We start from the raw sequence: 27514 nt of genomic DNA on the forward strand, positions 1-27514 counted from the left end.
GAAGCTATTGAAGCTAGTTTTTATTGGCCTGATCCAAAATCCACTGAAGTTAATGGCAAGACTCGGGGGCACCTGCATGTTATGCGTACCGCTGGCCAGTCGAGGAGGAACAGCGCTGGCCACCCCACTGCCCACTCAGCCTGAGCCTCGTGTCATGACAGAGGGACCGCAGAGCCAGGCCTGAAATGTACTGGTACTCCTGTGCACCAGTTGGCAATGCCACTTACTCAATTTTGGCCCCACCCACCCATCACAAGGCAGGGGCTGGGCCAAATGTGAGTAGCCAGTGCAGGGCCAGCACTGCTCCTCCTCTCTGTTGCCATGGGGCCAGCTCCTGCATCAGGGCTCCCCCGACCCCAGGGCCTGGCTGGCCTTGCTCCACTTCTGCCAGCCCATGTCTCCTCTGCTGTGCCAGCAGAACTTGCTCATGGAGCGGGAGGGGAGCTGTGGTGAGCGCCCGCGTGTGGGAACCAGGCACAAGGGGGTTTATACCAGATGAAAATGTTCCAGGGGCTTCCCTGGGAAGACTCCTACTGACATCAGGGGGTCTTGGATCAGACCATATATAACATTGTCTTTATATTATTATTTATCATTAGTATGAGGTACCACCTGTAAGTTCAGCTCACGGGCCAGATCCCTCTCTGCTAAATGCTGTACACACACAGGACAAGAAAATGGTCCCCTGGCAACTCACAGGCCTAACCCTGTTCACCAACTCCTGGACCCCGCGAGAAAACTGTGCGCGGCTCAGCAGACTGCTCCCCCCACCCAACCCCACACACTCCTCATTCTATTCTACTCTGTCAGTTCTTACACCACACTCGTCACACATAGTATCTAGGCACTAACAATAAGCAACGTGCCCAAGATCTGTCACCCACGTGGTCTCTCCTCCTTCCCCAAGGGGACAGGTGTTTGCAGGGCAGTGTTTTGGTTTGGATTTTATATATCTCTCTCTAGTAGGTGGATGGGTGTGTACACACACCTGGTGCTCCATATTTCTGTTACAGAAGGCAAGATCAAACCAAGGTCTGGCCCATGGAGGAGAAGGTGCTGAGGTTTGTGATGCTCCTTAGCTCCTGGGGGAGTTCATTGCATAATCTTGGTCCTATCTCGACAAAGCTTAATCTCCTGGTCCCCTCCTGTTGTCTCAAGTCCTTATCTCCCTCCCAACTCACTACTTTAGTGGGTGTTTCGAAATCGACAAGGACCAAAACTCCTTACAGTCCCGTCTGTAGCACTGCCCTGCCATATGACTTCTCCTGCCAGACCAAACCGAAAAGGGTGTTTTGACCAGCAAACCACCCCCTGACCAGGATCAATGGGCTGGTCTTGGCAAAAGCCCTGCATTTTCCCCTGGCAGAAGACAGATGCCATCCCGCAACATTTATCTCTATGTATTATTTGTATGACAGTAGATTGCAGACAGGACCAGGGCCCCATTATGCCCAGACAGAGTGTGAGACAGTTGTCCTAAGAGCTAACAACCGACCTGAATTTGACATATGCGGTAAAGTCCAGGAGTAAAACCTGTTTGCACTGTCAGAGCTGGAACCAGGCAGGAAATATAACGACGACATAACCCTGTTTTATCCGTTATCCCCTGCTGCGATGGGTAGCCATGTTTTCCAGCCGAACCTGGATAATGCTAGAAAAGCCTTAACCCAGAGCCTCAACCTCTTCTTAAGGCCATTGCTTTCCATACTGAGAACCTCAGCCTCTCCTGCCTTGCCATTTGAACTTAACAAAACAATAAAATATTGGATTTGTTTTCAAGAGGAAAATTCAATATTCCGTCTGCGATTCCAGCCTCTGTCTCTTTTGATTCTAAGGTTATCCTAAGGAAATGCTCCTCGCCCTGCAAATCTACTTTCCTTTCCATGATCGCCTGGGAGGGAGGGGCTGTTCTTTTCAAGCCTCATAATTTTTCATGCCATGAAGCAATTTCTTTGTTGACCATTGCTTAAAGCTGTGCTCACAGATAGCCCCAGACCCCATGAAGTCTGCCTTGCAACTCCTCCACAGCTGTACTTAGGCACCAGCAATGGGGTTTTAATAGATGTATTTTCAAATTAGTTCTGGGGCTTTCAAGACTTATCAGTTAAATGAGCTTTTTCAAATTGATTCAAAGGTCACTCAGAGAGTTCTCTCTTCTCTGTTATCTCTCCCTTAAGGGTTCAGCGGCAATCGGGGAAAATAAAATAAAATAAACCTCACAACCACACACAGCCAAACAACCTGTAAAAATCCGCCCCCCCCCCAAAGTGACACAGTCCAAAAAAAATCTGCATTGACTTAAATACAACATGGAGAATACGGATCCACTTTTCTAGCACATTTTGTGAACGTGTTTCCTTTTCAAGCGAAGCAGCAAATGAAAGGGCTGCTTCAAATATATGAGACCAACCAGGTGAACGTTTTGTGGGGGATAGTTGGGTTTCAGATTGATAACAAAGCTGGGGGAAAATTCTCGAGAAACAATGACATTTTAAAAACAATAATGTGAATTCTAGTTTAAACCAACACATCAGGGTGAGGGGGAGAAGAGGCTTGAGATCAGTTTGTTTTTAATGAGATTGAGCTGATTTCATTGGGGGTGGGGGAGATTTAATATTTAACTCACAGTAGCTTTTATTAGACTTCTTCTGGCCACTGTGCTTATTAGCAAACAGAAAATCCTTTGGCCCTGGAACACGGGAGTTTGAAATTAACAAGATAAAATGTGCAAAAAAAAAAATAGGTGGAGGGGCAGATTCGCTCCTCTGGATCCGACCTATGGTGTGTTACTGGGAAGAGGGGGAATTTAAGGCAAATCCTCCCCAGAAACCGGCCGAGTCTAAATAAAGAGGTTTCTCTCTTCATTCTTTATAATTTAGGGTGAATTACGTTTGGCCATTTCTACAGGTCTGTTTCCACTTCAGTGGGCAGGAAAAGGAGCAGATTTCAGTAGTTTATTCTTCCGAGACCGGCATCGGGGCGAAACAGATTCATGTATGTTTGAGAGTCGTTTCTTTTTTAAAAAAAACAAGAACAAACCACGAAGACTGCTCGCTGTTATTTCCTTGAATAAATCAGCCACAACAGCCGCAAGGGAATGGGCGAAAGGAAAAGCAAAGTACCCCATGGTTTCCATATTTTTTTCCCAGCTCGCTGACTCTCATCTTTGGGAATCAGCAGATTTAAAATCCGGGGGCTTATTTCGGCCTCTTGTCAATTGCACCAGCGAGGAAACAGGAGCGAAACGTTTCCCGTGGCGAGCACATGTTTCGGCTCCGCCACAGATCCCAGCTCCCCCTGGCAAGACGGTTAGTTCAATTTCTCTTTTTCAAACCCCGCCTTCCATTTTTTTTTAATTGGATAAATATTTCCCGCCGCTAAACGATCGTTTTCCACCAGAGCTGCCAAATTAAAAGGTCTAGAAAGCCAGGACAAATCCCGCCATCCACCCGGGACTCCGTTTTGTGTTTACAAGGGGCGCACCAAATGAGGAAAAAGTCTAATTACCGATTTCCTAAGACCCCGGTTCCTTTTTTTGCTGAGCGTATTTCGATCAAAAGTTCAGCCGCCGGGTAGAAAGATACAGAGTCATAATCGAGATCTGGGGCTACGGGTCTATATTACGGTGTATCTGTATGTGCGTGTTACGTATGAAGAATTGCACTGCGGAATATTACTACGACATTCATTACTTCCGTTATAGAATAGCATCATACATTACATATAGCGATCACATTGGTACACACCTGTGCTATACACTCCATATTTTAATAATATATCATTATAATATACACATCTATAAAAGAACAATAATATATTTCGGGGGTAATGGACATGTTACGATAAAAAGGTGTGTGTATATGTGATAAATATATAAATACCACACACACACACACAACACACACACACATAGTGGATTGCAAATAGATATGTATATTTGCAACCCACTATGTGTGTGTGAGTGTGTGTGTTGTGTGTGTGTGTATATATATACTTGCAACTCATTTAATTGTATATGGAGTATGTTTATATCTATCTATCTATACCACACACACACACACACACACACACACACACACACACACACACACAGAGTGGGTTGCAAATATATATATATTTGCAATCCACTGTGTGTGTGTGGCGTATATATATCTATAAAACACACGCCATATACAATTAAATGCGTTGCAAACATATATACACACACACAACACACACACACACACATAGTGGGTTGCAAATATACATATATATTTGCAATCCACTATGTGCGTGTGTGTGTGTGTATTTGCAACGCATTTAATTGTATATGGAATGTGTTTATAGACACACACACACTATAGCAAATGAAAATGGATAATGTATATAACCGATTGGTATTTGAAAATATGTTGCAAACCAAACATCTCTGTTTCGTTTGGGCAGACGGCAGCCATCTGATATTTCATGCACACTGCTTGTGTAACCGCGCCCGGCTCTCCTGGTGATTATCGGGAGACTCCTTACATCCGCATTCGATCACAACAGGTGTTTTTCTCAATTTTCAATTAGTCAAATATTTTAACCCCACCCCACCCCACCCCACCTCCCTTCCCCTGCGCCGACCGCTACTTAGCGCGCAGCCCAGCGTGGAGGGGCTCTGGGAAAGGGGCTCTAAGAGGTGCTTTCTGAGGCTCGGGTGGTGAAATCCCAAACCCCAAAGGGACTGGATTTAGAAACCAGGAGTGAACATGAAGCTCCTGGCGCACAGGAAGTGGTATATGGGGGGCTCTTTACGCCAATCGACTCCACTATTCCAGGGGCGGTTGGGTTCATACGGTAATCTGAGAGTAGCTGGTTTTTAGTGTTTTACTGTTGGTGTTGGCTGGCTGGTTTGTTTGTAAACCAGAGGACAAAAGCCAAGAGGGTGTGCTGGGATTTTTTCATCCGCCGGCTCGGTCTGTTTTTGCCAGTCTTGCCGGTGGGAAAGTGCAGGCAGACCCCCCAGCCTGCCAAAGTGGGCAGAGCCCCCGGCCCGACTGACCCCTTTTGAAAATAGTGATGGGAAACCGTCAAGAATGAAAAGCGAAATTCGAAATATGTATCGGTTTGAGCAGGGCATTAGCTCTTCCCCGACACACGCACACACACATACACACACACCTGGTCTAAATCTATGTATCACACACACACATCTCACATGCACGCATCTGTCTTTCCAAATCCCATGCAATCGCCCCGCGTCACCAGCTCTTACACACACGTGTGCTAAAGGCCAGACTCGCTCGGGGGTTGCCTAGAATTCTCTTACACAACTTCGGACACACAAATGTGTCCCGGGGGGAAGTCAGCGTGGGTCGAGAACCTCGCTTATTTTGGATGGAGGAGCCTGATCGTGATGGCGGTGCGTCTGTGCGCACACGCGTGCCCACATGGCACGTGTGGGTGTGTGCGCGCGCCATAGGCTCGTGTTAACTTTACTCAGTTTCCCCAAGTACAGTCTGTCCCTGGCTGGGATAGGAATTGGTTTTTTGTTTGTTTGTTCGTTTGTTTGTTTTTCGTCCGGTGCGCGTGTTTCTGCTTGGTGTTGAAAATCGCCCACCTCCCTCCCACGAGGTTGCTGCGGCAAACCCAGAAGCGAATGGAGCATTTTGAAAAGCGGGTTCTTATGTCGTATTATATATAATTCGGGAGCTCGATTAAAGATCCCGGTGGGCTGAACTGAAGTAGGAAGTAAACACCGATCAGAATATTACCACAGGGAGGTCTGTGAATATCCTACTGCAACATTGCTTTTCTTTCTTTCTTTCCTAATTCTTATGTTTTCCACGTTCTTTCTTTGAAAAATGTTTCTATATAACGTATTTCCTTTAATAAAAGCTGCCTTCTCTCCCTAGACAGATGAACTGCTTTCCCTTGCGATATATATTTGATGGCAAGACGCATGACTGTATACTGGACGCTACAGGAGAAATATATACACAGAAACAAAATCAATGCCCTTCCCGAGAGTATAAACACACACATATAGAGACAGAACCGATATGTGTATGTGTATATACATGATTTAATGACATATGTCATATATAATTATATATAGTTCACAGTCTATGAGATTAATAGATATTCCCCTAGATATAATTACATAGTTTTTATACGCACATTTTTAATATTTGCAAAATAATTCGCTTTCATATATACCTCCACCATATAATATAATACAACTCACATGGATATATGAAACCGAAATATGCTGCATGTGACTAATGAGATCCAAGTATCTGTAAACACCCACATCAAGTGTATATTTCAGTAATCCGCTCCCTAATACACACTTTCGCTGGCTCTCTAACGATTCGCGAATACGATTTTTCAATATATCGAACTGAATTTCGTCAAGCATCATTCAATATCATGAACTTCAAAATCACCCGATCCAAAAGAAACCGTGAAAATAAAGAGACCCCAGTAACAAGTCCCCACCTATCTCTGTTCAGCGCCGGCATTTTAACAACAAGGATCCCATTGACTTGCTCATAAATCTGATCAGCAGATCAAATGGTTTCTAAAGGCTTTTTTTGATTTCTTGCCTGCAAGTGCATCTCATCGGAGCGGGAGAAGAAACGCCCGATGATTTATTAGCTGGGTGCTAATTCAAGTTAAGGACAAATAACAAAGGAGAAGGGAAACTGATTGCGTAGCTCAACGGAAACAACTTTGTAATTGACACACACACCCCACAAATGAATTTTCTATTTCTGGATCTATTAATAAATCTTGAGCAAGGATGGATTTGATGCTTTTCTGGTAAATCACCCAGAGGCGCTGGAACTAGGGGTCCCGGGGGTGCTGCCGCACCCCATTGACTTGAAACGGTTTCCATCATATCCAGGGTTCAGCGGCTCTCATCACCCCCACTCTACAAAAGGTTCCAGCCCCCCCACCCAAAACTACCTATCGCGGAGGAGCAAAGAGACGCCATGACGTGACCGATACCTGCCTTCAACCACCAAACAAGCACACACCAAAGACATTTGGAAACGACAAAATGTGAGTGAGTCGCAAACGTATGGCAGTGGCCTAGTGTATTTCAAAATTGTCCTTCCTCATCAAACTGCAGAAACAGTCCTATCTGTATGGATATACCTAGACATGCATGTATTTTTTACCCACACGCATGCAGACACGTATGTGTGCAACGCCTACCTGTTTCTACAATTTTACGAGGAAGCACAAATCTAAAATGTAATGCAGAAATAAAATGCATTTCCAATTCTTTCTCTCTCCACAGAAGCCTATGGAGAGAGGGGCATTGATAGAAGGACATTGAATTGGAAAGGTATTTGATTTAGGATTTTGTTTTAAAATTGGGCTCCGTCGTAAAATTGTAGACACAGTCATACATAATCCCCCTCTGTCTCTCTCGTTATTTTTCCCCGTTCGGTTAAGGATTTATTTTCCCTATTCCAACAGTGTTTTCTTTCATCCACTCCCAGAGGCGTTTGGGTCGAACGGATGTTTGTTAATATCTGCTCCGTCCTGCTGCTTCGTGCCCAACCCCGAGTCCTGCCAAAGTTTAGATTCCTTTACTAGTCGCTTCATTTTGCCTGATTTACAAACAAACCCACCCCAGAAAGTCTTTTGATCTTTGCTGGAGAGCAGTGGTGGGGAAATATCCCTGCCTGCAGAGAAAAATCAGCTTCTGCATTTAAACTTAAACAGGGGGAGGAGGGAGAGGGGAGATCAGAGACCTGGTGTTTGATATTAAACAATTCTTCGCATATACCGAGATCTTTCATTATATGGTGCTTACAAACGAATAACACCTTAGTCTAGATAATCTATATCTATATGTGATTATACATATAAATGTTTGTCTATCAACCATCACCAATACATATTATCTAGCTAGCTAGCTACATTTAAATAGACACATAAATGTAAATCTCTCTCTGTTACTGACCTCTGGTATTTCCCCCCTCCCAAGGCAAAGGAATACCACATTCCGTAATGAGTCCTCTGGATGAGTCTATAAATGTTCTTGGCCTGTCTGTATTTTGATGTGTTGCTCACCCCTGACTAGCTGTGTAATATCAGTAGCCGTGGTTTGGGGCTTCAGGCGTTTTGATGCCAGTAGCGGCTGTGGCTGGGTTGGTCCGGGGGCAGGGAGTGGAGAGGAGACGAGAGAAGCTGCCTGGCCAACAGACAGGCAAAGCCCGGGCTGGGGATCGATACAGATTCAGTTCAAACCAGCTCCAGATCCGCTCCCGCAGAACGCCTGGTGCAGCCGGGGGTGGGTCGGCCAAGGGCAGCCATCGGCACCCGGCGCCAGGCCGAACCGGAGACCAGCCCTTACTCCAGCGCGGGGGGGGGGCTTTCTCCGCTGCCCCCACGCCCCACCGCCACGCCATGAGCCGACTTGCAAACACGTAACTGCGCCCGGGGGAGGTGGCGTGCCCATGTTCTGCTACATTAGCACTTCTGCGGACACACATTGAGATAGAGAACAGGGGGGGAAAAGAGAGAGAATTATTAGAGTTGGGGTTTTCAACAGGGCCCAGCTAACACTACTGCGGCTGTGAGCTAGTTCACTAAATGAGTAAGGGACTGATCAATAAAAGTGAGACAAGAGATGTGTATGTAGATAGATAGATAGAGGAGGTTTCTGGGGATGGATAAATGGGGTGGATGGGGATAGAGGGCGTGGAGGGAGAGATAGATAGAACGAGTGTATAGGAGAGATGGACGGATACGCATGGGGATAGATAGACAGGGGGTGTATAGGGATAGATGGGGGTGGGAGATAGATATAGGGGGTGTATGGGGATAGATAGATAGATGGGGTGCAGGGAGAGATAGATAGAGGGGGTGTATAGGGACAGATGGACAGATACGCATGGGGATAGACAGACAGATGGGGTGTATAGGGATAGATAGAGGGGGTGTATGGGGATGGGTGGATGGGAATAGATAGATGGGGTGCAGGGAGAGATAGATAGAGGGGGTGTATCGGGAGAGATGGACAGATACGCATGGGGAGAGACAGACAGATGGGGTGTATAGGGATAGATAGATAGATAGATGGAGTTTCTGGGGATAGATAGTTGGAGTGGATGGGGATAGATAGAGGGCGTAGGGGAGGGATAGGTAGAGGGGGCGTATAGGGATAGATAGACAGATGTGCATGGAGATAGTGGATAAACAGAGGTGTCTGTGGATAGATGTGTATGGGGATAGATAGATCGATTGACTGATGTGTAAGAGCACAGACAGATGCATACATAAAGTGGGTATAGGGAAGAGAGAGATTTTTTTCTGAAACGTTAAATATGCTGCTGGGAAAACACCCCAGTGTGGATGAGCCCGCTCATCCAAACCCCTCGTGGCTATTTACAGGCCTCGTCACCGCCTAGATCCCTGTTGAGCGCTGAAACAGACAAGTGGGAAGGCATCTGTAGCAGAGATCAGACAAAGGCAGGAGCTTCCTTGCTCTTTAAGGAATCAACGGTGGTTCTTATGTTATGAGCCGGGGGATGCTTCTAGCCTTCCCGCGGAGCACCTTGCCCACTGCCCCTTGCCCCCCAGTGGGAATGCTGTGGGGCCACGCGGGGAGGAGGTGCGCTACTGAGAAATGTTTCTGTAGAAGAACTACAAGACAAGCGGTGACCCGCTAAGGGCCTGCCTCTGGATGCCTGGGATGGGCGGAGGGGAACAGAGGCCCAGGTTACTCGAGAAATACTGTCCCATGCGCACAGTCGCCTCTGGACCCAGACCTCCATCCACACTGGCCGCTGCGCTCTGTACGGGTGTCCTGGCAGATCCCCAGTTACTTCTATGGACTTTGGCTTCGGCCCTACGAGTGCTTTCAACTGCAAGACCTTTTCTAGCCACCCGCCCGCCCTTGGGCTGTTGGAAAGACCCCTCCCGTCGCATGTTAGTTGGACGAACTGCCCGCCATTGCTCATCCCCAGCGCACGGGGGTCCCCGGTCTCCTTTGGAGGCTGCTAGGAGCTGCTAGGGCCTTGCCTCCAGCTCTGGTTCCCCTGCAGAGCTGCCCCCAAAGGTGATCAGAACAGGCCGTGGGAGGGGAGTCAGATAGACCCTAGGAGGGGAGTACCTGGGAACATCTCAGCTCATTCTGGTTCACCAGAGCTCCTACCCTCTCCTCGCTCATCCTGGGACCTATCTCCACTCCCCGAACCTCTGAGCAGCTTCACAGCAAATGAATCCACCCGCCAGGGTCCGGGTTTTCTTCCTTTCCATCCCAGTGCGGAACACCTCCCCCCCCAGCCCCAAAAGGAATCTATTGCGAAGTGCATGCGGGGTACAGTCACTCTTGGTCTGAGATCGGATCTTTCACAAAGCTTCAGAGGGAGGATCTGGATACAGTAGCGAGGGAGAGATTCCCCATTTGCCTCCACAACATCCAGTCTAGGGAAGCACCTGGATGTTGGGCATCAGCATCATTCGTGTGGGGTGGGGCCCTTCTGAGAGGGGATTTAGCCCCTTACTGCCAGGGCCTCAGGTGGTATAAACCTGTCTACTTCAATGGGGCTATTTCAGTTCACCCCAGATGAGGATCTAGCCCGATAACTATTGCCAAGCGTGGACCGTCCAAGCGATGCTCCCTGAAACAACTGGCTCCCTGGGGCAGAGGGGTACAAGAAATGGTCTCAGTATAAAGTCATCTCTGGCGCACAGCACATAGGTGACGGGATGTGATGTGAGGAGTGGACGGAATGAGGAGGGTTGTTAATTGCACAGGGGTGGTGTAATGAAAGGGGTGGGAGTGAATTAGGATCACATGGGGCGGCAGCTGTGGATTTTAGTGGTTCAGTGTCATTTGATTTTCGGATTGTTTTAAATATTAGAAGGGGCACCCAGCGCATGACATAGGGTGTTCTAAAAAATCTAAATAAAAATATATTTAAAAATGTCATGTTGTCTGGACGTTCATAAAGGATGACCTGGGACACTCACTTTAGGTTTTCCCACAAAATACATTGCCAAATGTACCCTGATAAAACCATCCTACAATCGCCACGCTGCACAACGCAGATTCACACGCACCAGTGCACACACAAGTGCACAAACACAGGACACGCACATGTTCACTGTGTGTAACATTCTCGAGGTGGCTTCTTCTCTGTGTCTGTTGTGTGCTGGCCTGCACGAATGTTCACGTTTAGTTTACACGTCTGGTAACGTATCTTCTTCTTCTCTCCACACACGTTGTTTGCAGTGTTGGTCCCAGGATATGAGAGAGACAAGGTGGAGGAGGTCATGTCTTTTATAGGATCAATTTCTACCTGTGAAAGAGATTAACTCTTCTTCAAGTCCTGCAGCTGGTCTCTTTCACCAACAGAAGTTGTTCCAGTACAAAGGAATTACCTCACCCACCTTGTCTCTCTTACACACACGTGTGCACAGTTATGCCCATCCACATGTGCACACTCACAAAGTACACACGTATGCACAACAGAGAGAACCTCCACATCTCTCAGCCTCTGGGTGCGTTGTGTATTTGGCTCAGCGTCTTTGTGGGTGTGTTGCAAGTGAATCTGCTTCTGGAGGGGGCGTGTACTTGTGTATCTCTGTGTAACTGCACTATACCCTGCTGTGAGTGCTTGTGCGGGTGTGTCTGGGAGCCCTTCTGTTTGTGCACCTACCCCCAGGACTCCCCAGGGTCCCACTCCCCCCTTAGCCCCCACCCCTCTCTTCCTAAGCAGAGTCTGAATCGAACCTAGGCAGGGCAGAGAAGACAGAAGTTTGCAGGGGTGTATCGGGCCGGGGGAAGATTTTCACGAGACAGGCAGGGGTAGCGATGGCTGGGCAGGCGAGAGAAGGGTCCATCGGGCTAAAAGAAACCGACCACCCTCGGGGGGGGGGGCAACCGCAGCTAGAGAGAGACAGCTCCCCCCCCCCCCGCAGGAGTCCGGCCTAGCAAGCTGGCTCCCCCCCAAGCCAAACAAACCCGCCTGCTGGCGCTCGGAGCCGCGGCCGCGACCGGGGCTGTGTTCCAGCCCGGCTGAATAATTAATGGTTCAGCTGCACGTCGGCCAGGCTCTGCGGCTGGAAGGGGGAACTGGAGTGGAAAGGAGAGAAAGGCACCAACAGCCATTTTATAGGGGCCCAGCTTGTTTATTGATCTTCCATTTACTGGCTCTAACTCATACATCAGGGTGGACTTGTGAACCCGGCCCAGGGACTGCCCCGTGGGGGGGGGGCAGGCTGGCTGCAAAGCTCCACCTCCCCCAAATGTCAGAGCCCCCTTCCCTGCCCGGGGGCTGGTCCACCGGCCGGCGGGGCAGGTCTGGGGGTAAAGGCCTGGTAGATGGAAACACCTCCCCCCGCAGTTTTCTTCTCTTGGGGAGGCGTTAGAGGGGCAGGTCTCACGTACTGCCAGGGGCTGGGTGACTCCCAGGGTCTGTATCCAGCTCGCCTGTCCTTCCCCGCCCTTCACTATTTGTATCAGATACATTGTCCCCTCCTTCTGTCACCACAAACACAAACCCACTGTACCTCCCTCTGTCACTACCAATACACACCCCACTTGGCCTCCATCTGTCACCATCACCAATACACATCCCACTAGGTGTCCTTCTGTTACCAGCACCAATACACACCCCTCTAGGCTCCCTTCTGTCACAACCACCAATACGCACATAACTGCCTCCCTCTGTCACCACCAAAACACATCTCATTGTGCCTCTGTGTGTCCCCATCAATAGACATCCTACTGTGCCTCTGTCGATCACACACTCCACTGCGCCTCCTTGTCACCACCAGTACATACCCCACTGTGCCGCCCTGTCACCACCAATACACACCCCATTAGCCCTCCCTCTGTCACCGCCAATACACACACCTCTCTGCCTCCCTGTGTAAGCACCAAGAAACGACCCACTGTGCCTCCTTCTGTTACACTAAAATATACAGCACTTTGCATCTGCCTGTCACCACCAACAGACAACCCACTGCATGTGCCTGTCACCACCAATAGACAGCCCACTGTGCATCTCTCTGTCACCACCAATACACACCCACTGTGCCTTTCTCTCACCACCAATACACACTCCACTGTTCTTCCATCTGTCACCACCAATACACACCCCACCAGGCCTCCCTCTTTCACCACCACCAATATACACCCCACTAGCTCTTCCTCTGTCAGCAGAACTAAACACACCCAGTGTGCCTCCCTCTGTCACCAACAGCACACATCCCACTGTACCTACCTGTCACCAGCAGAACACACTCCACTGTGCCTTTCTCTCACCACCCATACACACCTCACTGTGCTTCTATCACGACTACCAGTACACACCCCACTGTGCCTTTCTCTCACCACCCGTACACACCCCACTGTGCTTCTGTCACGACTACCAGTACACATCCCACTGTGCCTCCATCTATCACCACCACTAATACACACCACACAGGGCATCCCTCTGTCACCACCAACAATATACACCTCACTAGCTCTTCCTCTGTCCGCAGCACTAACCACACCCAGTGTGCCTCCCTCTGTCACCAACAGCACACATCCCACTGTGCCTCCCTCTGTCACCAACAACACACACCCCACTGTGCTTTCGTCACCACCAATACACACCAGCTGTGCCTCCCTCTGTCACCAATACACATCCCACTCTGTGTCTCTCTGTCACCACCACCAATATACGCCAACTGTGCCTCCCTCTGTCACCAACAATACACATCCCACTCTGTGTCTCTCTGTCACCACCACCAATATACGCCAACTGTGCCTCCCTCTGTCACCACCAATATTCACCTCACTAGCTCTTCCTCTGTCACCACCAATATACACCAACTGTGCCTCCCTCTGTCACCAACAACACACATCCCACTCTGCGTCTCTCTGCAACAACCACCAATACACGCCAACTGTAGCTCCTTCTGTGACCAGCAGAACACAGCCCATTCTGCCTTTCTCTCACCGCCCACCAATACACACCCCACGCTGCCTCCCTCTGTCACCACCAACACCCCCAACCCCATCGAGCCTTCTTCCTTCTGCCCTCTCCGCCCACATCTAACCCCCTCAATTCTCCTTGGGTTGCTTTGCTCAGCTGGGTCTCTCTGTCCTTTAGCTACAAGTGGCAGGAGACAGATCGGTGCCTTACTCCCGCCCCACCCCCCGATTCATTCCTTGCTGGCTTCCCTCCCTAGCCTGGTTCCGGGTCTCGCTCCACACACCCGGCTCGCCTCTCGGCCAGGGGTCGGCAGGGGTCCCTGCTCACACCTCCGAGCTGGGCTGCTTCGATCCCCTGTTTGCAAAGTCCCCAGCCCGGCGCACTGGCTGTCGCTTTTTACTTTGGCTCCGCCATCGATTTTCTGTGCCTTGTAGCCGGTCTCAAGGATTCAATATCGCAACCCGTCCCCCCCCCTTCATACGCCCTCAAAATACAGCTGTGCTCTGGTGCGGGCAATCTGAACAATATCTGAAGTCGGTTTAAAAACGGCAACGGATGGGGGGGGTGAGTTAGGGAGAGTCATTGGAAGGTATCGATTGGAGCGGCGGAACCAGGCCGCCCCCTCCCCCAGACCAAGCCCCCTGGCCACCTGCTGACGCTTTTTAAAGGCGATCGGAGGGGGGAAGCCTGCAGTGTGTGCAGCTCAGCAGAGGGGGGAGCACAGCCAGGAGTGCCCACAGTCACTAAAACAACACACAATCAACCCACCGGCCAGGAAACACCGGGAAAACCCGCAGAAACAGAACCAACCCCGGGGTGTCGCGCCTCTCCAGAGAACCTACATCTCCTGCTCAGCTGGCATGTTCCCTGCTCCGACCTTTGCACACACATGTGCACGCAACATGTACCCAGAGGTAGTCATCCATGGGCCTGCGCTGCGACTCTGGAAGTGCTAGGAATGCAGAATTAGGTTCTAGGGGGTGTATGCCTTTATAACCCCCTGATGCGCGGAGATCTATCTAATCCGGCTAGCTAGGACTTGGGTTCTCTTTCCCCCTTCCGCACAAGTACCAAAGCAGTAACTCTCCTGCGTTCCTGCCTTTCTTCACCCCGACAATGATTCCAACAAAGTTTTGAAATCAGGCGCCGGAGAAAGGTGCCCTTTGAAATTACACCCTCGCCCTCTAAGTACACAATGCCTCTACTAGCACATAAGCTGCCATTTTCAGCGACTCCTCGGGCTTTTTAAAAATACTGCTTGGTGGCCTTGTCTCACCCTCTCTAGTCCTAATTAACAAGGGCTCTCAAAATTCCTTCCACATCCCCAAACCCAGTGGCGGAGCGTTCCCAAACGTAGACAGACAATCCCTTCCCTAACCGATTTGCAAACGTCATTTGCAAGAATGTCCTCTAAGGTCGGGTTTGGGTTGCGATTTTCATGTTATATTTTCCAGAAACACCTAGCGATTTACAATCCGTTTTACCTTTTGGTTTAAAGAACGTGGCATTTTCCTGCTAATTTGGAAACAAAACAAAACCTTCCAGAAAAAAAAATCAATGTTCATCTTTCTTAGAATTGTAATGCATATTTACAATGCAGTGCATTTAATATGATGCAGTATTTTGATTGTAACCATAGAATCACAGATAATAATCCGCCTTATTTTGTATGTTTTATTTTGGATATGTAACATAACTGATATTTAAACGGTTGCTATTTCCTTCCCTGTAATATAGACGTATTAATTTAATAGAACTGAATTTTATATACGTAACATAGCTGATATTTTAAAATCCAATGCAACACGTTGCATAGTATGCACTACCTTACTTTTCTTTTGAACCGAACTATATTTTAATATATGAAGCAGAGAAGGTATTTAAATGTGTATCCAGCAGATTTTGGCTTAAATCCGTGAAAATCACCAAGGGCAAATAACCTCACCAAAAAAAAAATGATAAGAGGAATCCCTAATTTCATTTCAACTCAAAATTCTAAAAATGTTTTAAAAAAATAACCATGAAGAGTGACCCTGTTACAAAAATATTGTGAGTTCATTTAGTGGAGGGTTTTTGTTGAATCTTGCAGGTAAAATACAGGGCCATATATATACATCTAGAACCCCCCCCCCTTGAATCTTCAAGCTTTGAAAAAAAATTATTTTATTTTGGCGAGTCAGAAATAAAACACCAACTGCTCAATTAGATTGAACAACTGGGGTACTTAACAAGCCAATCGTGGCAGTGTTTAAATCTTTATTTACCAGAACCTTGTAAAGGCAGGAATAATTTGCATTCTATTAACTGCTTTTCAATAGGGCATCGACTGGAACTAAAGGATGCCACGATCTTGCCCTAATTAAAGAGCAACTGAATTACACTAAATACATATGAATACTGCTGTCCCACCATAAATTACCACAGACATCTTGCTATATGTGAGAAGCGCTTCATCACATTCGCCCAGGATCTGCTTGGAGCTCAGATACACTGACACTAGATGGCCCACAGGTCATGCGGATTTTTTTTTTAAATAGCCTAATCCATCCCCTTTGAGGCCACCAGACATAAACTATCCACAAGAACGGCCTCACTGGGGCAGGCCAATGATCCATCTAATCCAGTCTCCTGTCTCTGGCAGTGGCCAGTGCCAGGTGCCCCAGAGGGCACCAACAGAACCGGGCATTTTCCAATGATTTATCCCCCTGTAGTCCAGTCCCAGCTTCTGGCAGTTCTGAAGTCCAACCCAGAGGACTTCCTTGTCATTTTGCCTCTGAAGCAATCCTGTTCCCTTAGCAGCAAGGCAGGTGGGTTAGAGCAGAGGGGGGAATAAACTGGTAAGAAGCAATCCTGAGAACACAGGAGAGAATGTGGGGGGGGGGAGAAGGGGAAAGAGTGCAGGTGCGTATAGCATACCCATGGCTGTAGCAGCCAAGAGCCTCTTATTTCTGGAAAGAGTCCTGAGGCGGTAGAGAACCCCGAGCCCATGTGAAAAATGTCCTCTGCCCACAACGAGCAGAGAAAGCGAAAGTCGGTGATTCACAAGGAGCTTTTCATCTCACTTATGAATACCTTAAAGAGCTCGCTGTGTTTCCACATGGAGAAAATCGATCAGGGTAAATACGTTTCACCTTGTATTCTGGGTCTGTAACAGGCGAATTGCATCTGTGTTTACGCTGCATTATAAATAATCATAACAACCAGTATAAAACCCAGAGTTCTGTTATGCAAACACACAAGCAGAAGAGAAAGAAACTCTCTCTCTTTGTCTTGACGGGTATATAGAGACGTGTGTGTATGCAGAAGAGAGGAATATTTATCCACATTTTGCCTTCAGACTGTGTCATTTATAAACACATAAAGACTATGAGTATGAATATATATATGTGTGTGTGTGTATACACTTTGCATTATACACACACACATATATACACACACACACACATATATATACACACGCATTCTGTATAATGTACATAATACACGATGCATATTTAGTTATAATACACGTTTCATGGGACTATATGTTTAGCTGTACGTATCATGTATGATACATATCATACAGACCGTATGCATGTATTTTTCTAGACAACCGTGTTTAAAATCATGACATCCACACGAGGCTTTAGACTGGACGCACGAATTCCATCCTAGTGGAGGGGTGGGGGGTGGAGGGAATGTGTAGAAATTCTATCAATGCAATTTTAATCTAAATCTTAACACAGAGAACCAGACCCCACATCTCCCAGGATACACAGAAATAATTCACAATTCGCTCTTTGGGGCCTCTCTGCTCGGTGCTATAGGTCCCTGGAGAGCAAGAGGCAATGTGTCTTGTCCCCCCGTTCTAAGACCAAGCCTGGGTGCATTTATTTGTGGCTGACTGTCCATTCATTTAAAATGAAGTCAGGACTGCATCAGCATCTGAGCCGTGATGGTTTGGGTCCCTGCCTCGGCCTTTCAGAGCCAGACAGCAGCATCTCCCTGCTCGCAAAGCCCCCTTCGCTCGCAAGAGAAACCTAGATTGGGAGAGGACCGCGTCAGATAGATCCCAAATGCAAATCATTGCCCGGGCTATAGAGAATTGATTGGCGGTAAAATGAAGAAGCTATCCTATCGATCCATGGGGCAGGCAAGGGAGGAGGGGAACAGCTGAGTTTGGACTCATTCAGCAGCACCAAGAAGCAGGCCTCGGGGTTCTCTGTGTATACAGACCATTTAGATCTTACCGGGGTAACTGATTTACCGCTATGTATTTAGGGTGGCGGGTCCAGGCCTGTTTTAAGCCCCTCCAATGGACCAAAAAAAAACAAAACAAAACCCTGAGAAGAACAAGTAGGTAGCTAAATAGCTGTGTAGGGACACATAGATAGATAGATAGATAGAGGGGTTGTATGGGGATAGATAGATAGATAGATAGATAGATAGATAGATAGCGTCTACATAACCTATAGCATTTGCACCTCTGATTACTTTGACCTATGATCTTTATATTTCAGACTGTCAGCAGCAGGCTGGTCGGAGGAGGGGATTTTGAGGAGGGGGAAAGGGTGAGGTTTATAATAAATATGATTTGCTTTTCCATGCGATCGGTTAAAGACTTGAAACAACCGGTAACAGAGAGAGAGTGCGAGAGAAAAAGAAGGATTCAGCTACCCAGTGCGGAGCAGTGAAAGGAGAGCACACCGTGTGTGTGTGTGTGTGTGTGTGTGTGTGTGTGTGTGTGTGTGTGTGTGTGTGTGTGTGTGTGTGTGTGTGTGTGTGTGTGTGTCCAAGGAGAAGCACGGATCGGATTTTTGCAATCGGTACCGATGTGCGCGTGCAGAGGGTGCCTTTGCTGCGGGTGTCCGGGCAGACCCACCCCGGTCCTTCGGGTTTCTAATCCCCCCGGCCCAGTCCCACCACCCCCGCGCCTCCTCTGCCCCCTACCTGCGAGCCGCAGCGCCGACATCCTCTGGAACTCAGGCTCCTGCAGCCACTTCCACATCCTCCGGAAGGTCTCCCGCCCGGATTTCAGCTTACTCCAGGGTTTGGGGTTGCGCAGCAGGTCGGACAAGGTGCCCTGCGACCGGCACAAGATCCGCTGGGCGAAGATGGCCTGGGGGATGCTGTAGCGCTTCAGCTCGGCCGTGATCCTCTGCGCCACCTCCTTGGTGTTGATCTCCTCCACCTGCCCGGAGCCGCCGGCCTGCGAGCCCGAGGCGGACGCCTGCCTCTCCCGCTCGCCCAGGAGGGAGCCGTTGGGCTGGCCGTGGGGGTGGCCCTGGTGGTGCATGGCGTTCAGAGGGGGCATCATGCCGGCGCCCGGCGCGCCCAGCCCGCGGGCCAGGTGCTCCTCGCTCCGGGAGAGCATGGCCGCGTGGGAGTCGAAGCCGCTGGGCGAGAGCATCTTGTCGCTGGCCAGGTGCCCTCCGGGGCCGTAGGGGGCCAGCGGCTGCTGCGCGTTGTGCAAGGGGCCCAGGCCGTTGGGCAGCGGGGAGAGGGGCTGCCCCATGGCCGGCATGTCCTTGGGGTAGTGGCTGTAGAGGTTGCCCATGGAGGAGAGGCTCCTCTCGTCCCGCATGAGGGTGAAGCTGCCGCTGACGCTGGCGGGCAGGCGCTGGTGCGGGTGGTGGTGCGGGTGCGGGTGGTGGAACTTGTCCGAGACGGTGGAGATGGGGGGCAGGTGCTGCAGCGGGGTCAGGGTGGTGTAGGTGCTGCTCAGGCTCATGCCCGAGGGGGACTCGCACGCCATGCTCATGGCCGGGTGCAAGGGGCCCCCCAGGCTGTGCTCCGGCCGGTAGTCCCCGGCGCCTTCCAGGATCGAGGCCATGCTGGACACCATGGCCGGCCGGGCGTGGGAGACCAGGTTCCGGTGGGCAGCCGGCCGGCCGTGGGCAGGGCTCATCAGCTCCCCGGCCTGCGAGTGGGACACGCCGTGCAGGCTGCCCAGGCTCTCCATGGTAAGTTCCATGCTGGCCCCCCCACCCCGCCCGCGCTGCCCGGCTTAATTCAGAGCCATCGATCTGCCCCCAGCGCGCAGTCAATCCAGCATGGCTTGGTGGGGAGCCTGGCCTCCCTCCCGCACGCCTGGCTGCCCCCCTCCCGCCTCCACCCCCTCGCCATACAACGCCCGGCCTCAGTGGGTGCGTGCCGCTCGCCCGGGCTCTGCCCCGGCTGCTGGCAGTGGCAGCCCGGGCTCTCCGCGCTCTGCGGCCGGCGCTGGGAAAGCTGCGGATTGCATTGAATCCCGGACCTCCAGCCAGCCTCAATCTCACAGCCAGCAGGGCCTGACGTCAGCAGCTCCTGGCTCGCCACACAACCTCCCCCCCCCCCGCCCCCTCTCTCTCCCCCCCTCCTAGCTAATCTGGTGAAACTGTAACTTGATGGCAACGTGCAATTGGAAAATAAATGAACTTCTGCTTTTCTGGACACCTAGCGCTCTAACCTCCCCCCCCCCCGCCCCCAGCCATGTACACACCTCAGCGCAACCTGTCTCTCCTCCCTCCCCGCCGCCCTGTGCAACAAAGCCCAGGCGTGTCTGAGTGCAAACCCAGAGCCGCGTGTCAAAGAGGAGAATTGATCGGATTTGAAATATATAGAAAAATGTAGATAGCAAAGAGACCGTTTGCACGCGCTGCATTGGTGTAACACACACACACACACATACACACACACACAGAGATTAATCGATGATTAATGCCCTGAAGCGGAGGAGGGAGTGGAGGAAAAAATATTCTAAAGGAGAAAAAAAAGTTGACAATTGTGGATACAGTTTTAGTTAGCTTATTTCTGTTTATTATAGATCATACAGACTCAACTGTATATGATATATATATCTCTGAGGTTAGCTAATTTCTATATCGATCGATCAATCAATCGATGCACATGCAGGCTATTCCATAGAGATGTGTGTGTGTGTGAGAGAGAGAGAGAGAGAGAGAGAATCAGACAGCGTGTGTGTGTGTCAGTGTGTGTATGTGTGTGTGTGAGAGAGAGAGGGAGAGAGTGTATCAGCGCGTGTGTGTGTCAGTGTGTATGTGTGTGTCCGTGTGTGTGTGTTTACATACATTCACGATCTCTTTCCCTGAGGGTTTTTGGGGGGAGGCGGGCGGGGCTCTGTTGCGCAAGTGGAGGCATTGGAAGACACACACAGTTGTGCTCTCTGACAACCCCAGGCTAACGGGATTATCCCACCTGGGCTTTTCTGCTCGGCCTCGGGATTGCAGGCTCGCGGGCAATCTCGGGTCTGTCCCCACAGGTATCGATCGCTCCAGATGAGGAGAGGAGAAGAAATACCTCCTGGCTCTCTTCCTGGGGAAAGCCGGGGGGGGGGGAGGAGCGGGTCAGCTCAGGCTCTGTGGGCACCCAAGGGACACCGGATTCCACTTCGGGCTGGCTGCTTCGCTCCCAGCCAGGGCAGTGGCCAGGGAACGTGGTAACCCGCGCTGGGAGGTGGCTGTCAGGAACTCCCTGCAGACCGCTACGGCCCCTGTGTGTGTCTGGGTGTGAGATTGCAACGCGTGCACATGTGCAGACAGACACACACAGCAATAGGCGTGCGTTATGCACGTACCACCGGGCGGCCTGTAACCAGCAGTAACTTTACTCGGGTGAGTATTCCTCCCGACTTCCGCAAGGCTACTTACAAACACAGGTCCTTACGGGTTTGCGCCATAGAATCCAAGAGTTGTTTGCCTTGTACGATAGATAGATAGATAGATAGATAGATAGATAGATAGATGGGGTGTATGGGGATAGACAGATAGATGATGGGGTGTCTGGGGGGGAAGGAAGGAAAGAAAGAAGGCAGGCAGGCAATTGGTTTTCCCGATCCAATCAGTGTTTTGGTCATCTTTAAAACTTACTTACGTGTGACCCCCGTCGACAGCACAATAGCTGACAAAATTAAAAAAGACAATATTTCCGCAGCAGAAATAGGTTGCTCCCTGGAAATCAAAGGCTGGAAGGAACCAACAGACTATACAGACATTGCAATAACGCCCACACCTCTCTCCCTTTAAACAACTCCTGATCTTTACATTCAGCTCAGACGTATACATTAAACAGAATCTTAGAAAGCGAGACAGTAGGTGAAAGACAATCAAACACAGACATTTAGCTATAGCCAGGCGGGCAGACAACATGTCATCTCTCGCCTTTCTAGGGAAAAAGCACTGGTGACATCCGAGACCATTCTTTGGCTAAAAAGAGAGGAACAGCAGACAAAAAAGGACAAGGAATGTAGCTTGCATGGAGCCTCTGGCTAATATTTAAATTGATATTGAAACAGTTCCAATATTTTCAGTCTGTTCTGAGTCCTTTCAGGTCAGTATATGCTGGTTTCCAAAGCTTTTTTGGACTATGTAACAAAAATCTATATCTTACCGTTTTTAAAGCATTACTAACTATTCTGAAGCTTTGGATTTAATAAGCGCCATCAATAAAGCACACGTCTATTCCTTTGGAAATCATCCTCCAACCCTCTAAATCTATTACAGTGGCCTGCATGAGACCAAATAATTGTAATGAGTTGGGGGTTGGGGGAGAGAAGTCTCCATTTAGCTGCTATTGACCCAGATGCATTGCACCAACTATCCGCCCAAACCAACACCACACATGCAATTTATGTAGGAGAAAAGTCATTCTGACGTGCAGTATTTTATTTTAATCATTGCCAGTTTTTCTCGCTTGATCCAGTCCTTTCCCCTGGAATCCCTGGTCAATTCCTTTCTGGAAGGCAAACTTCTGAGAAGGGCGAAGAAGATAAGCAAGCACCCAGAGATTAGGGGTTATGTTGTGTCGATTGTATGTTTTATATGCTTTTGAATCCCTTAAACATGTCCATTGAAAGCACCTATGTTGCTCACTCTATATATTCCTGCAGCAGTTTGGGGAATAGGATGGCCATGCTCCAGTACTGCCGCCACAATACCTTGACAAAAAACTCCAAAATGCACGTTTGCAGCTTGCACCTGCTGCGTCTTGCATCCATCCCCTTTGACTTCGGGCTTCCACAGATCTCAAAAAACACAGGAGCTGCAGAGACATTTCATCTGCAACAGCATGAAATGACTGAATTCGTGCATCAGCTGACATATGGCAGCCTCTTGCTGATCTGAAATGGCAAAGGGAGGCTTGAGCTTAATAATTAATACTAATAATTAACAATCACAATGAATAATAAATTTAAACTCTGCTTCAGCGCAGCCGCTCAACAAGCTGCATGAATATTCAATTACCACTTCATAGCAAACTTTTTTACGCAAAACATTCAAAAATGTCTTTATTTTTGCTCTGTACAGAGAAAAGGAAAAAGCCTTCTTGCTAACAAACTGGCAGGCTTTCACTATAGAACTGGTGAGACTGAATACAACTCTTGCTTTTCTTTTTGTTTGATAGCAATATAAAATCAGTCCCAGAGCGAGCCATCTCCTTAGTCCTTGGTAGGCCCCTTACATGCGAAACAACAGCAGCAACCTGGAGGGAAGTGGTAGGGAGGCTCGTGGTTTTCCAGATCTCACTGAGAGGGAAGAAACCTGAGATTGGATTGTACCATCAATTTCTCCTCTTCAGCTGGGCAGGAGACTCCCTCATAGGGCAAAGGAGATACCGGTTCCATGTGCTCCCTCTCACCCCCATTACTGAAGGGGCAACTTCTTATCCTGGAGAATGACCATAAGAACATGAGAACGGCCTTGCTGAGTCAGACCAAAGGTCCATCTACCCCAGCGTCCTGTCTTCCAGCAGTGGCCTATGCCGGGTGCCCTAGAGGGAAAGAACAGAACAGGGCAATTATCAAGTGATCCACCCCCTGTAGCCCATTCCAAACTTCTGGCAAACAGAGACTAGGGACACTTCAGAGCATGATTTTTTCATCCCTTTTCCCCCTCGTTGTAGGTGTCCCAGAAGCATTTGAAATGTCCCTGAGACCAGGCATCAAGGAAGGATGGTTGCCCTACAACCCACCGACCCCCAAATCCCTCCTGCTCCACTTGTGTGAGCTCAATAGGTGGCAGAACCCTGCAGTGGCCTAGAACCGGCTGTGGACAAGGGAAACGGGGGTGGAACATGGCACTCCCACCTCTTGCAGCCTTCCTCCATCCAGAGCAAGGGTGTCGGTGATGGCCCAGAGAGACATCATGAAACAGGGCCCCAAGGATTTGGAATTTCTTCTCTCTCCCCCGTCCCAGGAAGTGGGCGCCTTGGAGTCTTGGAGAACATCAGGGTCATGACACTGAAGCACCAGGTGTGTGAACAGGACAGTGTTTTAAAAATCCCCAAGAGCTAGCAGGGAGGTCTACAGTCTGGGAAGCATATGCCACCTCTCCCCACATTTCTCCAGCATGCAAGGCCCCACCTAGTGCCATAGGACTCCCAAGGCCCTTGTCACAAGCAGGTGGTCACTGGTGTCTGGGCTCACTCTCCCCACATTATAACTCTAGGACATGGGTTCACAAACTTTTTTTTGCTGGAACACTCTTTGTAAATATTTCAGGCTGTGACAACCCTCCCACCCACCTCCAAAAAAAGGGATGAGCCCCCCATACTATACCACCCTTAGTTCTGAGCTGCTGCTGGCGGCAGTACTGCCTTCAGAGCTGGGCACCCGGCCAGCAGCTGCCACTCTTGCAACCCCCCTACAATAGTCTTGTGACCCCACTTTTCGGTCAGCTGGAGAAACGCTGCTCTAGGAAAAGCTCCAATCCTCACTCCAAAGTTTGGGGGAGGAGCAGCTGCCCTCCCCTAGAGGGCAGAATACCACTGAAGGAGCCTGTGTGGCAAAGTCCAGGGCCCCTTAATGTCCAGGAGACCCATCCCCATCCCCCACACCCTGCTAACCAGCTCCTCCAAGTCCCCCAGACTTGGGGACAGAGAACAGATCATTCCGCCCCGGATCTTTATTCAAGCTTTCACGTGGTCTGTGTAGCAGCTGAACCTTTAAGGAACATCGTAAGCCGAAAGCCCCCTTTCCGTGGGCGTTTCTGCACCATTTCGGAGCAAAAAGAAAATGAACAGCGGTGAGAAATCTTAGCGGTTGGAGCCTTGAGGAGGGACTACTTTATAACGAATGTATCCCGCACCAGGAACACTCAGCCATTGCTCTGTGGGGCTGAGATGGATCTGGACCGGATTCTGATTCGTTCCTGGTCTAAATCCGGATTGACACCGGTGTACCCCAAATCAGAACAGCGCGCGCTTTCTGTGTTCCTCCCTAACGCTCCTTTCTGGTGGAGCGGAGCCAAGCAGCAAATGCTGAAAGGTAAACCAGCCCCGTCTTTGCCTAATGCAGACACCTGGTTCATTGTACGGTTGCTTTGATGTTTCCTCCTCCTCTGGTCAATAAAGCAGCGTTTAAAATAGAAGAGGAGAAGAAGAAGCCTCGGGTTAGCCGGAGACCGCGCAGAATGCAGCGCTTGTGCATGCGCTGATAATAATAATAATAATAATAATAATAATAATTAATGAATAACTCTCATTGCCTCGCCTCACCATGTTGCAAGGCCACAGATCTCTTTCCCTTTTCATGCCATCTGCGAACTTTTTTTTAATTTAGTCATTGTAAATTTCATTTGAAAATACCGGTCACTTTCCGCAGCTTGGTTCCAACTCCTAGTCACCTGTAATTCTGCCTCGTCTGGTTTCTTAACTTGGGCTTGAGGTTGGTCAATTTCCACGTGTTGACCGTCAGTTTCCCATTTTTATGTATTTATCTCATCAATCTCTTGTTCATTTCTTTATTTATCAATGCAAGGAGAGGCCTGTGGGAATCCTTGTTAGCAAGGGAGTGGGAGCTGGATACAGAAGGTTCTGACTCTTACAGGAACTGAAGCGTCTCAGATGCTTTTGGAGGTTGGGCTGTGGAAGAGGTGTGCTATCGTTATGAGTACCAGGTTCTCAGGGAAACGTCTCTTGTATCCCGCGAATCCGGCATGAAATAGTGTTTGCTTTAAGGAGACTTACACGGAGGATTTGTAACATAAAGGAATACAACCCCCCCCCCCCGCACACACACTGAGATCTCTTTTTGATCTTGAAATGGATTTCAGACAGAAAGATTTCCCCAAACGGCCAGCTTGTGATTCAGACACAGGAAGGGAAGAGAGTGGATCTGGGGAGCTGGGGGTATCCTAACCGCCAACGAGAAGGATTATGGGACAAAATCCAGTACTGGGTCTGGGGCCATTGTGTGAATATGGTGGGGGCGGGGAGTGGCCCGCGAGATGGAGACTTGTTACAGGTTCTCTATTTATTATGCATACATTTCTTTGACACCTTCCCGGCCCCCCATTTGCCTTTTCATTCAGGGCCTGTTAAGTAGATTTCCCCGTGAAAGCAAAACCTTCCCCAGGCAGCCTAATCACATCCCTTAGCCAGGGAGATGGCAAACTTTGATGGGAAGCGTAATGAATTCCTAGCAAGCGTGCAGAAGAGCTAGCCCTCAGCTAGAAACAGGAGGGAGAACCCAGTAGGGAGGGAACCGGACAGAGGTAATCGGAATAAATACAAGACATAGGAAGATCCAAACCCTAATTCAAGAGCAGCCCTTGAAGGAGGGTTTTATTCAACTTTACAAAAAAAAAAAGCACATCAGTGTTTGGAAAACGTGGCATATAACACAACAGCCATAACACATCTATTTGTCTGGCGTGAGTTCAAACCTGCAGTCCTACACCTGCAGAATGTCCATGGACTTCAATGGGCGTTTTGTAGGATCTGGCCCTAAACATCTTGTGTGTGTGTTTTATCCATCTGGACTTGTGTGGCTTGGTACGGAGGTGCACACAACAGGGCAAACGTCTAGTTTAATTAATCGTAATAATGCCTGGAGAGTCTCCCCGGAGTGCTGCAGACTCCTGCCAATTGTTGGCATCTTGGGAAGCCAGAAATTGGGATCTTCTCTTCTGCACAGTAAACCTTTCGCCTCTTTATTTTACTCCGGGGCGGCTAGGCAACTTCGCAAGGGGACTTTTAGCAATTAGTAAAATATCATTGAGCAATGCTCGCGCGTCTCTTCACTCTGCGGGACACCCCATTGCTCCTTCAGGATCAATACAATATCATTAGGCGAAAGGCTGGCAAATGTGCTGAGCCATATGGGGAGGAGGGAGAAGAGAACTTTAGGAAGAAGCAGGATTTCTGCAACAAAGTGAAATCCTTCCCCAGAAATACAGCTTAGGAGAGGTGGAAAGGGGGGGGGTGTCCGAGTCTGGGGGAGTTCTGCTTTGGTAACAAGGGGGTGCTTGGAGTCAATACATGAGCATCAGAAGTTGTCCAGGGCGCTGGAAAGTCTGGGGTGATCAGCTGGTGGGGTTTTGGTCAAAGGAGCATTGTTCATAAGAGAAATCCGCCCCAACGGTCCTTCCCCCCCCCCCCCCGTCCTGGGCAAGGAACAGGTCTGTCCGCCGGCTGGTCCTGCTGGCTCCAAAGCAGGGGAGAGGGCAACCCCCCCCCCACTTCCGCCTTGTTGGGAGCAGCTCATTCATCCGGCGCTGCCGCTGCTCCTTAGGGTTGGGGGGGGGGGTTGAATGAGCCTCGGAAATCTCTGGCGGAGGCATCTCAGTTTCTGAAACACGCCCACTGTCACACCCAAATCCCCACTCCCCTCCCTCCCAGCC

The 27514-nt window shown here is 49.4% G+C and overlaps 1 protein-coding gene across 1 annotated transcript in view; it reads right to left on the reverse strand.

Moving 5' to 3' along the window:
- Nucleotides 1-19869, reverse strand: part of ONECUT3 (one cut homeobox 3) — a 92267-nt gene extending 72398 nt beyond the window's left edge. Inside the window, exon 1 of the mRNA XM_030540515.1 lies at nucleotides 18846-19869. Within this exon, the coding sequence (XP_030396375.1) occupies nucleotides 18846-19869 (1024 nt within the window). The remainder of the gene's footprint in view (nucleotides 1-18845) is intronic.
- Between the last annotated feature and the right edge of the window lie 7645 nt (nucleotides 19870-27514).

Source organism: Gopherus evgoodei, chromosome 22, assembly GCF_007399415.2.
Source record: "Gopherus evgoodei ecotype Sinaloan lineage chromosome 22, rGopEvg1_v1.p, whole genome shotgun sequence".
Lineage (NCBI taxonomy): Eukaryota > Metazoa > Chordata > Testudines > Testudinidae > Gopherus > Gopherus evgoodei.